Here is a 15,411-nt window from a genome sequence, read left to right as displayed (position 1 = left end):
CCCGACGACACATTGTCTCCAGCTAATTATCTTCCACTGGCAAAAGGAACCGTACGAGCATCGCTTCAAGATGAAAACCCTGCCTCTCCCAGCACTGCTCTTTTGTTGCTTTCCTTCCTTGGGCATCCACTGAATTGTCTTCCTGTCCGTCTGTCTCTCCCTCATCCTCTCTCTTTTTTTAAAAAAGCTTCTCGGAGGAAAGCAGCCAGGAGGGTGGGGTAATTAAGGTAAAGGCAAAGGTAGTCCCCCGTGCAAGCACCAGATCATTCCTGACCCATGGGGTGACGTCACATCCCGACGTTTACTAGGCGGACTAAGTTTACAGGGTGGTTTGCCATTGCCTTCCCCAGTCATCCACACTTTACCCCCAGCAAGCTGGGCACTCATTGGACCGACCTCGGAAGGTTGGAAGGCTGAGTCAGCCTGGAGCCGGCTATTTGAAACCGACTTTCGTCGGGATCGAACACAAGTCATGAGCAGAGCTTGGATTGCAGTACTGCAGCTTACCACTCTGTGCCACGGGGCTCTTAGGTCAATTACAGGGAGGGATTTATCTCGCGGTAACAAGGTTGCATCAGCAAGGCTCCCGGCTCTAGATGCTCTAGAAAGCCGAAATCAGTGGCTGTGATGATGCTTTGTCACATGAACACAGGAAGCTGCCTTATGCTGAATCAGACCCTTGGTCCATCCAAGTCAGTATTGTCCACTCAGACCGGCAGCAGCTCTCTCCAGGGTCTCAGGTAGAGGTCTTTCACATCGCCTGCTTGCCTGGTCCCTTTAACTGGAGATGCCGGGGATTGAACCTGGGACCTTCTGTGTGCCAAGCAGATGCTCTACCACTGAGCAATGGCCCCTCCTTCAGAGGGATGGGATGCACTGATGCACATAAAAAGAATTAGGGGATGGTGGCATCTAAATGGCATCAGTGATGGCACCAAAGCATTGAGGTGGATGGGAAGATTCAGAAACAAATTTCCTCTGTTCTGACATCCCTGTTCTTATTATGATCCAAGCCCAAACTCTCTCCAACATTTTTGGGATTAACCTCTGAATGGGATCACCCAGCACCAGCCCTTTCCTTCCCTGGTCCTAGTCAACCTTTATTTATTTACACAATGTTTACTCTGACTTTCTCCCCAATTGGGCCCCAAAGCCACTCCCCTTGATGTCTTTTCCTCCATTTTATCCTCACAACAACCCTGTGAGGTAGGTCAGACTCAGGGTGTGTGACTGGCCAAAGGTGACCCAGCAAGCTTCTATGGCAGAGTGAGGATTTGAACCTGTGTCTGCGCAGATCTTAATCCAACACTCTAACTGCTACATCACACTGGCTCTCGCTTCCAGTCTTCCCTTTCTCAAAACTTGCAAGTGTGGTTGTGACGATAACAAGGAAAGCTGATAGCAGTGGGAGAGGTCTCATCTCTAAGGCAGGAGAGCCAGTGTGGTGTAGTGGTTAAGAGCGGTGGTTTGAAGTGGTGGAGTCTGTTCTGGAGAACCGGGTTCGAATCCCCACTCCTCCACATGAGTGGCAGAGGCTAATCTGGTGAACTGGATTTGTTTCCCCGCTCCTACATACAAAGCCAGCTGGGTGACCTTGAGCTAGTCACACTCTCTCAGCCCTACCTCACTCACAGGGTGTCTGTTGTGGGGAAGGGAAGGTGATTGTAGGCCAGTTTGATTCTCCTTTAAAGGTAGAGAAAGTCGGCCTATAAAAGCAACTCTTCCTCTTATGCAAACATCCATTAATTCCAGAAACCTTGTGAAATGTAGTCTCTAATGCTTCCTGGAACAAAGGACTGAGCAGGCAGGACCTTGGAACTACATGTCCCATGTTCCCTGGTGCTAATGCACATGGCTGAGCTCAATCCTAGTATTTTACCACTCTATACAATTAAAACATTATCAAGGCATCCCTAGATATAGTGAATATTTGCTGCTGATGTGGAAACCCCTTATTAGATACTGCACTGCAAATAAGGGTCCCGAAAAGGCAACAGGATTGAGAATAAGCACTGATCCCTTATCAACTACTCAGTTCAATTCCAATTGTTTCTTTGCATCAAAACTCTATCATATCATAGCTTCTGTATGCAATAATTGGAGGCCACCACTGGTATTTCTTAAAACCGCTCTTGACTACTAGCTGGGAGCCAACATGGTATAGTGGTCAAGAGCGGAGGTTTAGAGCAGTGGACTCTGATCTGGAGAACTGGGTTTGATTCCCCACTCTTCCACATGAGTGGCAGAAGCTAATCTGGTGAACCGGGTTGGTTTCCCCACTCCTACACATGAAGCCAGCTGGGTGACCTTGGGCTAGAAACAGCTCTCTTAGAGATAGGGTTGCCAGGTCCCTCTTTGCCACCAGTGGAAGGTTTTGGCGGTGGAGACTAAAGAGGGTGGGGTTTGGGGAGTGGAGGGACTTCAATGTCATAGAGTCCAATGGCAAAAACGGCCATTTTCTCAAGGTGAACTGATTTCTATCGGCTGGAGATCAGTTGTAATAGCAGGAGATCTCCAGCTAGTACCTGGAGGTTTGCAAACCTACTTACAGCTCTCTCAGCCACACCCACCACACAGGGTGTCTGTTGAGGGGAGAGGAAGGGAAGGAGATTGCAAGCCGGTTTGATTCTCCTTAAAAGGTAGAGAAAATCGGCATATAAAAACCACACACTCTTATCCGAACCTACCCCACAGGGTTGATACTGTGAGGTTAAAACTGAGAAGGGGAGAACAATGTTGCAAGCTGCTTTGTGTCCCCTTTGGGGAGAAAGGCTGTGTGTGTGTGTGGATTTCCCCACTCCTACACAGCTGGGTGACCTTGGGCTAGTCACAGCTCTCTTAGAGCTCTCTCAGCCTCACCTACCTCACAGGGTAGTGGGGAGGGGAAGGGAAGGTGACTATAAGCCAGTTTGATTCTTCCTTAAGTGGTAGAGAAAGTCGGCACATAAAAACCAACTCTTCTTCTTCAGCAATAGTTTAATAACCAATGGAATGGCAGCCACTGGAGGGCCACAAGATAATGGTTATTAAGCAAAAGCAACATGCAACAGCCAGTTAAATCTGCATTATGTTTCTTTGAAGGGGTCTACTTTTTTGAACAGGGAACATAAAGCTCAGTTAAGGTAACAGTAGGTAATCATGCTACACAACAATTATTCAAATCTACATGGTGAAAAAGCCCCTTCATCCCTGCTCATGATACCAGAAGATGTGATGGTCACTTTTAAATAAATAAATAAATAAATAAATAAATAAATAAGTATTACATAAATTCATAACAGGAAAATTCTAGCAGCAGCTATTGCAGTTAGCAGCTAAAAAAGGAATGTTCAGAACTAAGACACCTCTCATTATGATGATAGAGTCAAGCACCAGGGAATGGCCATCTTCATTAAACCAAGTGTGATATATGCTCTGAACTGAAAATGTCAAAATTCTGCAACCACAGGAGCTGGATTTTGCATCTTACATAAACTATGTAAATTAAGTGTGAGTGTTGGCTTATTTTTGCATAATTGCTGCTGTCCTGACCTTCACAGGGATGGACAAGAAGCTATTCAGGCCGCTGGAGACCACTGAACACATGAAGTTGCCTTATACTGAATCAGACCCTGTGTCTATCATGATCAGCGTTGTCTCCGATCGGCAGTAGCTCTCCAGGGTCTCAGGTGGAGGTCTTTCACATCACGCACTATCTGCTCTAGATGGAGATGTTGGGCTTGAACCCAGGACTGCCTTCATGTAAAGCAGGTGCTCTACCACTGAGCCATAGCCCTTTCCCAAACCCAGTGTTAATTCCCTGAACACTAATTATTTCACTCACCTCTCCTTTGGGTTTGCTGAGTTCACTAGGTATTGCTCATAAATTTGCACAATTGCACAAATTTCCAAATAGGGCAAAGAACAGCTCCTTGGCGCCATTTCAAGTAAGTCACAAAAATTGGGGGACGACACTTAAGCCCCACTGCCTGTACACCATGGTCTGAATCAGTTGCTGTAGGTGGCTGGAAATTCATTTTCAAGCATGTAACTTCTTCTCTGGTCAACAAGAGGTAGGACATATAAGGGGCAGACACAATAGTAGTATATCTATGAAGTTACCTCCTGAGGAGGCATTTTCAAATTTGCTTGGAACTTCTCTTCAGGTAAAATCTGGCAGCAGAAACCTGGGGCAATTTTGCTGACCTTGCTAAAGCTTTATGTTTTAGTCAAGGTGCCTCATATAGTGAATATTCACCTCCAGTTTTCCCATCGGTAACATTTTTGTAACAAATCCACTGGTAGTTTTTAATCAACCCTTTCTGTTCAAAACATGACATCTTGACAACAATCTCATACCCAGAGTAGTTGATAACAGGGCAGGAGGCAGTAGTAGTACCTCTTCTGGATTTCAGGGCAATTTTGGTACTCACCATTACAGAGATGTGAAGGATCCTTAGCTCTTCTTCTGCTGACTCACTTTGAGGCTCTTCTGTGGGTTCCAAGCCAGGAAGGTTGGGGGTGCCATCTTGGTGGTGAATATGGAAGAGCAAGGTGCCATTTTCCAGCCACTGCTGCCTCCAACGCACCAATGGGATGTCTTCTGTGTTGCCTGAAATCTCTGTGGATAAAGGAAGAAGACTGATACAACCAGCCGAGGGTACTGTACACACACACACACACCCATCATAAGAACATTCATGGATATCTTTGTCTGGTAGGGTTTTACAACCATTTTGAGGTTGGGACCCACTTCTAAATTGTGTCTGTTAGGGGGGAGCTTGCTTGAAAAGTAGCTCCAAGCTACTTCTCCCCACTCCCTTACCTTAAAAGGGGGGCTCTCAATAGTGGACATGCAACAAGGTTGTATTTTTTATTTGTCATTGTTAGCATTTATCAAGACACATCACTATCAAGAAGCCAACCATATTCCACAGCCAGTCTGCACACTATGCGGTGCAAAACCAAACTGGCCAACAAGCTGCCCAGCGTCTCTTCTCCCAGCTTACCTTGTTCCATGTCCTCTCTTCTGGTATCATGACCCACCTGTGATCACTGAGACCCACTTTTTGGTCCCCACCCACTATTTGAGAACCACAGCTCTAGAGGAATAGTGTTCTCTTAGTAATCTTCTGGCCAAAAAGTTAAGAGTGATGAGGCATGCACGGTTTAGATGTTGCCTGTGTGTGTACGTATGGAAACAACAGAATGAATCAAACTCATGCAGAGCTTGGGAACTACCCAGGCCAAGGCTGGTTCAAGACTAGATATCTAGGTTATCACAAAAGTGCACAACCCTGAGCTACCAAGCTTTTCAGCCTTGGTTGACAACAATTTTCCAATTGCAGTACCTTATGGAGTTCAGCAGGGCCTGTAAAACAAAACAGTTCCACCAGGCCTATGGTTGAAGTCAGCTATAGTTTCCCTATAAATGCTGGCCTCCCTACTCTACCTGCCACTGCTGAATACTATTTCAGTGCAGGCTATATATTGTTTGAACTGCCTGCAGGTCCATACTGTGGCTTTATATCACAACTTGATGCGCCATTTAGAAACGTGATTTTAATCTGTTAGGGCTGTTTTAACCTATTGTTTTATGTGATTTTATAGTTTTATTGTGTTTTGGTGGTTTATGGGAGCCGCTCTGAGTCCAGCTTGCTGGGGTAGAGAGGGGTTGTAAGAATGATAAATAAATAAACAAATTTGGCTGATTCTGAGGGGTTTTTTTGCCTGCAAAAGGTGTTACAGCCCCTAAAGAGCCCATCTCCAGCAGCAGGACCGACTCAGGGCTGGAGTATGGACTTCTGCCAAGTTCCTCCCCCAGTCCTCCAGCAGAGAAGAAGAAGAGTTGGTTTTTATATGCCGACTTTCTCTACCACTTAAGGGAGACTCAAAGCGGCTTACAATCACCTTCCCTTCCCCTCCTCACAACAGACTCCTTGTGAGGTGGGTGGGGCTGAGAGAGTGTGACTGGCTCAAGGTCATCCAGCTGGCTTTGTGTGTAGAAGCGGGAAAACAAATCCAGTTCACCAGATTAGCCTCTGCCGCTCATGTGGAGGAGTGGGGAATCAAACCCGGTTCTCCAGATCAGACTCCACTGCTCCAAACCACCACTCTTAACCACTACACCACACTGGCTGCAAAGACTTGAACAGCTTGGGCTCATTTGCTTGGTTGGAACCTCCCATAGCACTATAAGCTGCCTATATAAATACTCCAGAAACGTAAACACAGCCTCTGCTACGTCACCTTGTGTTGCCTCCAGCCCTCGATTCCTACTTCAGCACTGAGCCCTCTGCCCTGTAACCCAGAAGAACCTCTTGCCTCAGGTGGAACTCATGGGCTTTCTGTGCTTGGACTTTCCCCTGCCAAGCTTCTATCCCAATCAGAACTCAGGCACACAGCATGGCTTGAACTAGGGACCTCAGAGATGTCAGGCAAGGATTTAACCCAAAGTGGTATTATCCAGCTGGGGCCAAAGGAGACCAGCCTCACTAGCCTCCTTGCAACAGAAGGTCACAAGAGGGTCATAGAATCATAGCGTTGGAAGGGACCACCAGGATCATCTAGTTCAACCCCCTGTACAAAGCAGGAAATTCACAACTACTTCCCTTACACACACCCAGTGACCCCTACTCCATGCCCAGAATATGGCCAAGATGCCCTCCCTCCCATGAACTGCCTAAGGTCATATAATCAGCATTGCTGACAGGTGGCCATCTAGCCTCTGCTTAAAAGCCTCCAGGGAAGGAGCACTTACCACCTCTCGAGGAAGTCTGTTCCACTGAGGAACTGCTCTGTTAGAAAATTCTTCCTAATGTCTAGACAGAAACTCTTTTGATTTAATTTCAACCCGTTGGTTCTGGTCCGACCTTCTGGGGCAACAGAAAACAACTCAGCACCATCCTCTATATGACAGCCCCTCAAGTACTTGAACATGGTTATCATATCCCCTCTCAGTCTTCTCCTCTTCAGGCTAAACATACCCAGCTCCTTCAACCTTTCTTCATAGGACTTGGTCTCCAGAGCCCTCACCATCTTTGTTGCCCTCCTCTGGGTCAAGTGGTACTCCTGTGTAAAATGTTCCCTCCAGTCGAGTTTGTTCCCTGGCCCAATCAAGCAGGAGACCTGTTCCAGATGTTCAACAGACCATCTCCAGCCAAGACCTTCGCCATGCCTTGCTCAGCCTTGGCCTCATGCTTATTGATTCTGGTCTATCTAGCCATTTTCATCCCAAGATTTCAGGACAACATATAAAGTCCCCCTTCCCCATTTTGCCATTACAACCCTATGAGGTTGGCTAGGTTGAGAAAGACAAGAGCAACCAGGCCTAGTTCACTAACAATCCTAAGCACAGTGGAATAGTGGTTAGGAGCGGTGGACTCTAATCTGGAGAACCTGGTTTAATTCCCCACTCCTTCACATGAGCAGCGGACTCTAATCTGATGAACCGGGTTGGTTTTTCCACTCCTCCCCATGTAGCCAGCTGGGTGACCTTGGGCTAGTCACATCTCTCTCAGAGCTCTCTCAGCCCCACCTACCTCACAGGGTGTCTGTTGTGGGGAGAGGAAGGGAAGGAGATTGTAAGTTGGTTTGATTCTCCTTAAAAGATACAGAAAGTCAGCATAGAAAAACAACCCTTCTTCTTCTCCCACCAGAGCCAATAGCCCGTGCAGGAGGGCTTAGGTCAGGATGCGGCAGGCAGGCCTGAGAGCCCCTCGGCTACCACTGAATAGCCCCACCAGGTTGTAGCTCATTTGGAAGAGCCACAGTTGGCTGATGCCCAAGGTAGCTGGAGGGAGAGGTTAGAACAGGGCCCTCTGGGAGCTGTTCTGCACACTGTTCTTTGTGTGGGTTGCACTCTCAACGTCTCAGGTTTCTATCACCTCCTCGCTGCTGCTACTCCTCAGATAGTCGCCCTGGTTAGCATCTGTTTGCTATTAGACTACTGAAAAGAGTTGGAGGCTTGGGAAGAGAGTTCTCCAATAGGCTCAAAGGACTTGGGTCACATCTGACGCTGCCATACGCTGCTTTTGGAAGGATAATGAGTGCTTTCTTTTAGTGTTATTAACCCCTGGCTCCAGATGGCTATTTTAAAAAAAAAAAAAATCCAAGGTGTTAGAAGCTAATACTAGTGTTAATGGCTTCCCATCCAAGGCCTTAATGGAAGCCACATGGGGGAAGCGGAGCCGCCATCAATACCTTTCAAACTCTGAACTTGAAATCTGTGCTTTTCAGCTCTTTCCTTCGCTGGCCCTGAATCTGATGTCCCATCATATAGATTCATGAGCTGTATCCTTGTTCAGGGTAATGTGACACATTCCTGCTCATGTAATTTAACATTCCAAGGGCACGCGGCGCCAGTCCTTGGAGAAGAGGATGTGGATAGGTAGCCACTGGGCAGAGCAACATTGTCCTTCCAAGGTCACTTATCGATGCTGTTCTCCATCAGGAGCCACTTTACGGCATTGTCCTTGGCGCAAAACGAACAAGGAGTGAGTAGTATTGTGTTGCTGAAGGACTCCGGTACCTGCGGACCCTCGTCATTTCACTAGCAGAGACGGCTGCTTTAGGGAGCGAATCATATGGGCAAAAGGAGATAGCTAAACCATGAGAGATGGAAAGTTTGGCGAAATCCACCCACTGAAAAGGATTGTCGCTAAATGGGCTGGGTCCACGTCAGTCCAGCCCACACAGCTTGGTCCTTTTTTCCTTGAGGCAGCCATATACATCAGGGGTCCCCACATGATGCCCACCAACACCTTTCTTGTTTTTAGAAAATGGGCGAGGCCAGGTGAGGCATTTGTCCAGCAGGGCTTCCGACTGGCCACTGGTGATCCAATTGTACGGGTAGATTAAAATAAGACTGTTTCAGTGGCAGCTGCCACCACATTCTTGGTTTTATTCTCTTTCCCAGTGTATTTTAAAAAATTAACCCTCTTCTCCCCTGCACTGACCCTAGAAGCTAAAATGACTAAACTGAGGCTATCGTACTTTGGTCACATTACGAGAAGACAAGAGTCACTGGAAAAGACAATCATGCTAGGAAAGGTTGAAGGCAGCAGGAAAAGAGGAAGACCCAACAAGAGATGGATGGACTCTATAAAGGAATCCACAGCCCTCAATTTGCAAGACCTGAGCAAGGCTGTTAAGGATAGGACGTTTCGGAGGACTTTGATTCATAGGGTCACCATGAGTCGGAAGCGACTTGACAGCACTTAACATGACCCCTGCATTTAAGCTTCCTCTGTGTGGGGCTCCACCTCCTGCAGCAGCCATGTTGTGGCTGCACTAGGGTTGCCAACCTCCAGGTACTAGCTGGAGATCTCCTGCTATTACAACTGATCTCCAGCCAATAGGGATCAGTTCCCCTGGAGAAAATGGCTGCTTTGGCAATTGGACTCTATGGCATTGACGTCCCTCTCCTCCCCAAACCCTGCCCTCATCAGGCTCCACCCCAAAAATCTCCCACCGATGGTGAAGAGGGACCTGGAAACCCTAGGCTGAACCAACCACCCTGTATCAGAATTCCAAAGGGGGCCACAGGCTCATAAAGGTTGGAGGACCCCTGCATGACACGACTGTGTAGAGAAATGACAGCTTGTATACAGCAGTGTGGTACAGTATTTTTGTTGTCCAACTAGGATCAGAGAGACCCAGGTTTCTGTCGCTGCCTAACCATGTAGCTTGGTGGATGACCTTGGGCCAGTCTCTCTCTTTCTCACAGGGTTATTGTGAAGATAAAACAGAGAAGAGATGGACTATGTACACCGCTTGGAGGACGGGCGGGGTTAAAATATGATGGGCAGATGCAACATTCCCCCTGTTCTCAGGTCCGAGTTTGAAAAACTGGCATATTCTCTCCTGAATTAACTGGCCAACCCTACTTCAAACCCATTTTCTAAAGAGATACGGTGTTACGTATGTTTTTCAAAAACCACAGAAGCAAAGAAATATAAATCAAAAATAAGTTATGCATTGCACTGCCATTGTACTTATCATAAAGCACCTAGAAATTTAAAATTAGGCCACCTTTGACTAAGGCTGATCCACATTGACCTCCCCTTCTTTTAACATTTTTATATCATTTTCTCTTAGGTTCTATGCTTAGTGCTTTGTTTTCTTCTTTGTTACAGAATTCCCCCCCCCCATTGATACAAAATGTGCCTTTAAGTAAGCTTTATACTTCTGTATTAAATACAGAAGAGCCCCATGGCACAGAGTGGTAAGCTGCAGTACTGCAAGCTCTGCTCACGACCTGAGTTCGATCCCAACAGAAGTTGGTTTCAGGTAGCCGGCTCAAGGTTGACTCAGCCTTCCATCCTTCCGAGGTTGGTCAAATGAGTACCCAGCTTGCTGGGGGTAAAGGGAAGATGACTGGGGAAAGCACTGGCAAACCAGCCCTTAAACAAAGTCTGCCTAGTAAACGTCGGGATGTGACGTCACCCCATGGGTCAGGAATGACCCGGTGGTTGCACAGGGGATTTTTACCTTTTATTAAATACAGCATCTCATATGGATTTGCTGTAGGTCTGCCACCTCACATGGACAGAAATGTATGCTCATTCACTTCCAAACAAGCCGTTCCTCTGCTCCACTCTCTTTAAAAACAGATGGGAGAATGCCTTCCTCTCTCTCAACAGGGCAGAACACTTAACAGAGGGGATTCACATTCCAGTATACGGTGATGTCTTGGACCCCGCTAACATGGTTCCTTCCCTGACACACATGCGTTGTGGTCTTACGAACAAGCCATGACACAACCGCAAAAGGCATATTGTTCACAATGATCAGGTTCGTTCTGGTGAGAAGAAAATAAAGAGAAAAGTGACACTGTGGGGTTTCAACCTGCAAACAGAGGGTTGGATCCTGCAATCCACGGAAGCAAAGATTGTGGGATCTTCCCCGCTCTCTCCACTCCCATTTACGATTCTGGGAAAGGTTATTGCCGGCGTTGGAGGACTTGTGTGTACTAACAGCTGGACCGGTTAGCTGGCTGTAGTGGGCAGGGGGAAGGGGGCAAAATCACTCCTTTCTTTCCATTCTTTGAACAGAGTGCCACTCACGCAAGAGGTGGAAAGGGCGCTTATTCCCTTACGTGAGCCAGCGTGGTGTAGTGGTGAAGAGCAGCGGACTCTAACCTGGAGAACTGGGTTGGTTTCCCCACTCCTCCACATGCCGCCTGCTGGGTGACCTTGGGCCATTCACAGTTCCCTCTGCTCTCTCTCAGCCCCACCTACCTCACAGGGTGTCTGTTGTAGACAGGGGGAGGGAAGGTGATTGCAAGCTGCTTTGAGACCCCTTAAAGGTAGAGAAAAGCGGGGTATAAAAACCAGCTCTTCTTCTTCTGCCCTTCTCCTTCCTCATTACTGCCACCTGACCACTGCGGCGATTAATACATACAACTCCCTCAACCCCAGGAATAAACTCTCCTGGGATCAGAAATGGCTACGGGGGGCGGGGGGAGATCCTGGATTGTCAGTGCTTTCCCTTGGAGGATCACATGATCCACAATAGCACTTGGCAAGTGAGAGAGCAGTCAGGGCAGGAATTTGACCACAAAGAAATTCAGAATCATCAAGATGATTAGGGAGCTGGAGCACCTTTTCTATGAGGAAAGGCTGAAGAGTCCAGGACTTCTCAGCTGAGAAAAGAGAGGTCTAAAAGGAGACATGATAGAGGTTTAGACAGTTATGAAAGAGGTGGACAAAGAGACAAAAAGCTGACAAAGAGAACTTTTTCTCCTTCTCCCAAAATAGAAGGGCGTCCAAAGAAGCTGATGGGCAGAAGATTTAGGATGGACAAAAGGAAATGCTTTTTTTTTTTTTTTTACACAGCAATTAATTAAAATGGGGAATTTGCTGCCAGAGGATGTAGCGATGGCCACAAGCATAGACAACTTTAAAAGGGGATTAGGCAGATTCATGGAGGAGAGGTCTATCAGTGGCTACAAGCCATGGTAATTAAAGGGAACCTCCACGTTCAAAGGCAGGAATACCAGTGCCAGGAGGCAACATCAGGTGAACACCTTGGCCTCTACGCCCTGTTGTTGCCCCCCCCAGAGGAACCAGTTGGCCAGTGTGTAAGACAAAATGCTGAGCTAGATCGACCACTGGTCTGATCCAGCAGGGCTCTTCTTGCGTTCTTATCCCTATATTTGACCAACGCTACAGTTCCTTTAGGACATGTCAAGGCCCAACATTAAGAGGGAATCAGTTTCTAACCAGCATAGTGTTTAGTGGTTAAGAGCGGTGGTTTGGAGCGATGGACTCTGATCTGGAGAACTGGGTTTGATTCCTCACTCCTCCACATGAGCAGCGGGGGCTAATCTGGTGAACTGGATTTGTTTCCTCACTCCTACACATGAAGCCAGCTGGGTGACCTTGGGCTAGTCACACTCTCTCAGCCCCACCTACCTCACAGGGTGAGTGCTGTGGGGAGGGGAAGGGAAGGTGATGGTGAGCCAGTTTGATTCTTCCTTAAGTGGTAGAGAAAGTCATCATATAAAAACCAATTCACCTTCTTCTTCTAACTGGAAAAAGGAACAGAGGTTGTTTGAAAAAGACGAAGGTGCTTACAAATTACAGCTACTGGGATCAACAGTTTTCAAATGTAAGCTAGCTTACTTACAATGCTGAACATTTGAGCTGGGAGGGAGGAATGGCTCTTCCCCCAGCAGCAGACTGGGAATAGGGCAGAGGAGAGGCAGAACTGGAAATACAGATGTCTTTACACCCAACTGCAAGAAGCAATCCAGTATTCCTTCAGAATACTGAAGGAAGTTGGCCCCCTTCCTCTGTAAGTAATGTGGTAGACGGGGCATGACGGGAAAGACATGCCCTCTTCCACTCTGCTTTAGATTTGAAATGAATCTGGCTCCCCTGTAACAATTTAGCTCCGTACTGTCCATATACTAACATTCAGAAAAGGCTCCTGGCCAGTTCAAGATTACCCTAGATATTAAAGGGAGATAGGAACGTATCTTCAGATGTGCGCCAGACATTTTCACCTGACACTGGGGAAGGGTGATTATCCCAGTGATCAAGGATAACTGTGCCATTCTTTAATTAAACTATTGATGAGTTTGAAAGAAAAGGCTGTATAGTTACGGGTATTCATAGCTGATCACTTAAGCATTTTATTTCCATTTGCAGAGCAGCAATCTTGTCATTCGTCATCCTTATAGTGCTTCTGGTGGGACAAGACTTTTGCAATCCTTGCCTAATTCATCCTCACGACAACCCTGTGGATGCTGGTTGTCACATCTGTTCTCACGTTTTAAGCAAATCTGTAACAGTGAAGACTCACCTCTTAAACTGGCAGAACAGGAGGCCAGGCTCTCTCTGCCATGCACAGCAGTTTACAGTGGCGCGGGCAACCCATCTTCCCACCTCTGCCCACAGAATCCCATGTGCCACAAACTCCAGGAGAGTTGTGGGTTCTGGGAAACCACAGTAGCGATTGCTTCCAGCGTGTGTTTCCACGAGGCAAGCGAGTAAAACTTTGGAGTTGGGTGGGTGACGTGATCGCTGTGTTTCCGTTCCCTGGGTATGATGCAAACTAAGAAAATTATTAGCGAGGGGTTGTGGCTCTATGGAAGAGCCTCTGCTTTGCCCGCAGAAGGCCCCAGGTTCAATCCCCAGCATCTCCAGTTACAAAGGACCAGGCAGCAGGCGATGCGCAAGTCCTCTGCCTGATGCTATGGAGAGCTGCTTCCAGTCCGGGTAGACGATAGTCACCTCAATGGACCAATGGTCTGCTTCAGTATAAGGCAACTTCATTTGTGTCCAAGAATAAGAACAAGTCCTTGCAATGGCTACTTAGACCTAGAGGCAAATGGTTGCAGCAGTTGTGATTAACTGTAATGGTGGCCCTAGGCTGCTAACATTTTACAAATACGGAACAATAGGGAATTTTTTTGCCCAAACTACTTAGAGTATCAGGGTGTGTTTCCCCACCTAGATACCAGCTCCAAGGAGGGAGGACAAGAGAACTTGGAGTGCCTGTGGTCATACAGCTCTGCAAAAGATCTGGATAGGGACCCCAATACTGAAAGGATGCAGCCCCATGAGGCAGCCCCATGTCCTGGTTCCTTGATCCAACCAAGCTGGAAGCTCTTCAGAAACTGTTGTATCACCCAAATGTTCACAATCCCTCTGCCCATCTTACCAAAGCTGACAATGGATGCTCTGGGAAATTACTAGACAGCGAGGAGGCATAAGACTCCGGGCTAGAATACTGACTCTTTTTAGACTCGCAGAGAGGAGGCTGAGCCTGAGACAGGCAGTAGGCCAGAGCAGAAGATGTAAGGGTTCAGCCTGGCTGTTAAATGCACTGGATCACCGGGGAGCTGTCCTTGGTCCTGCAGATTCCAATTTTATTTCTGCTTTCCAGCGCAGAGTGTTAAGCTGCAGTACTGCAGTACTGCAGTCAAAAGCTCTGCTCACGACCTGAGTTCGATCCCGACGGAAGTTGGTTTCAGGTAGCCGGCTCAAGGTTGACTCAGCCTTCCATCCTTCCGAGGTCGGTCAAATGAGGACCCAGCTTGCTGGGGGTAAAGGGAAGACGACTGGGGAAGGCACTGGCAATCCACCCCGCAAACAAAGTCTGCCTTGAAAATGTCAGGATGTGACATCACCCCATGGGTCAGGAATGACCCGGTGCTTGCACAGGGGACCTTTACTTACTCTTACGACCCTATGTGCGGGCTCATAGGCCATTTTTGCATGGTAATTGGCAGCGTGTTCCAGGCTGAATTGCCTGGCAATTTTTTTAAAAATTTTGCACACTGAACCGTCATTCCGGAAGTGACTGCAAAGCCAGGGCAGACCTGCTTCGCATTACAAAAGAACCCACTTAATGCGACCTTTTGTGTTTGCTCTGCCACTGCTGCGAAGAATAACCAGAGGGAACCATGCGGCACGTTAGCTATGCACATGCTAATGGCTATGCAAACAAAAGAAGGAGCAGGCGAGTGGGGTGGTGGTGGAATTTCTCCTTTTGCGTCGGGACCGTGAATAGGCATTTTTAAAGTTGCATTTTAAAAAAGAGCTTTGAACGAGCATCAAAATTGACCATGAATAAATGGCCATACAGAATGTCTCCTTGCTCCTCAAGTATACTATCCTTATTGAGTACACTTGACCTCTCTCTCGCTCACCTTCTCTGATGAGCTCTGCTCCACCCCATATCTTCTGCAGGTCACACCGATCTTTTATTTTATTTTTATTTTTTTGCTGTCACGTCACAACTGTCTTCTGGTGACCCCACAGGGTTTCAAGGCAAGAGACTTTTAGAGGCAGTTTGCCATTGCCTGCCTCCATGTTACAATCCTGGCATTCCTTGGAGGTCTCCCAACCACATACTAGCCAGGGCCGAGAGTGTGTGACTGGCCCAAGGTCACCCAGCAAGGTTCTGTGGCGCGAGCAGGGA

General features: G+C 47.5%; 1 protein-coding gene across 1 annotated transcript in view; it reads right to left on the bottom strand.

Annotated features, from left to right (window-relative positions):
* Positions 1-15,411, bottom strand: part of ASTN1 (astrotactin 1) — a 270,848-nt gene that overhangs the window by 160,189 nt on the left and 95,248 nt on the right. Inside the window, exon 2 of the mRNA XM_056845094.1 lies at positions 4,413-4,600. Within this exon, the coding sequence (XP_056701072.1) occupies positions 4,413-4,600 (188 nt within the window). The remainder of the gene's footprint in view (positions 1-4,412; positions 4,601-15,411) is intronic.

Source organism: Euleptes europaea, chromosome 2, assembly GCF_029931775.1.
Source record: "Euleptes europaea isolate rEulEur1 chromosome 2, rEulEur1.hap1, whole genome shotgun sequence".
Taxonomy (NCBI): Eukaryota; Metazoa; Chordata; class Lepidosauria; order Squamata; family Sphaerodactylidae; genus Euleptes; species Euleptes europaea.
This window is presented reverse-complemented; position numbering and strand designations above follow the sequence as displayed.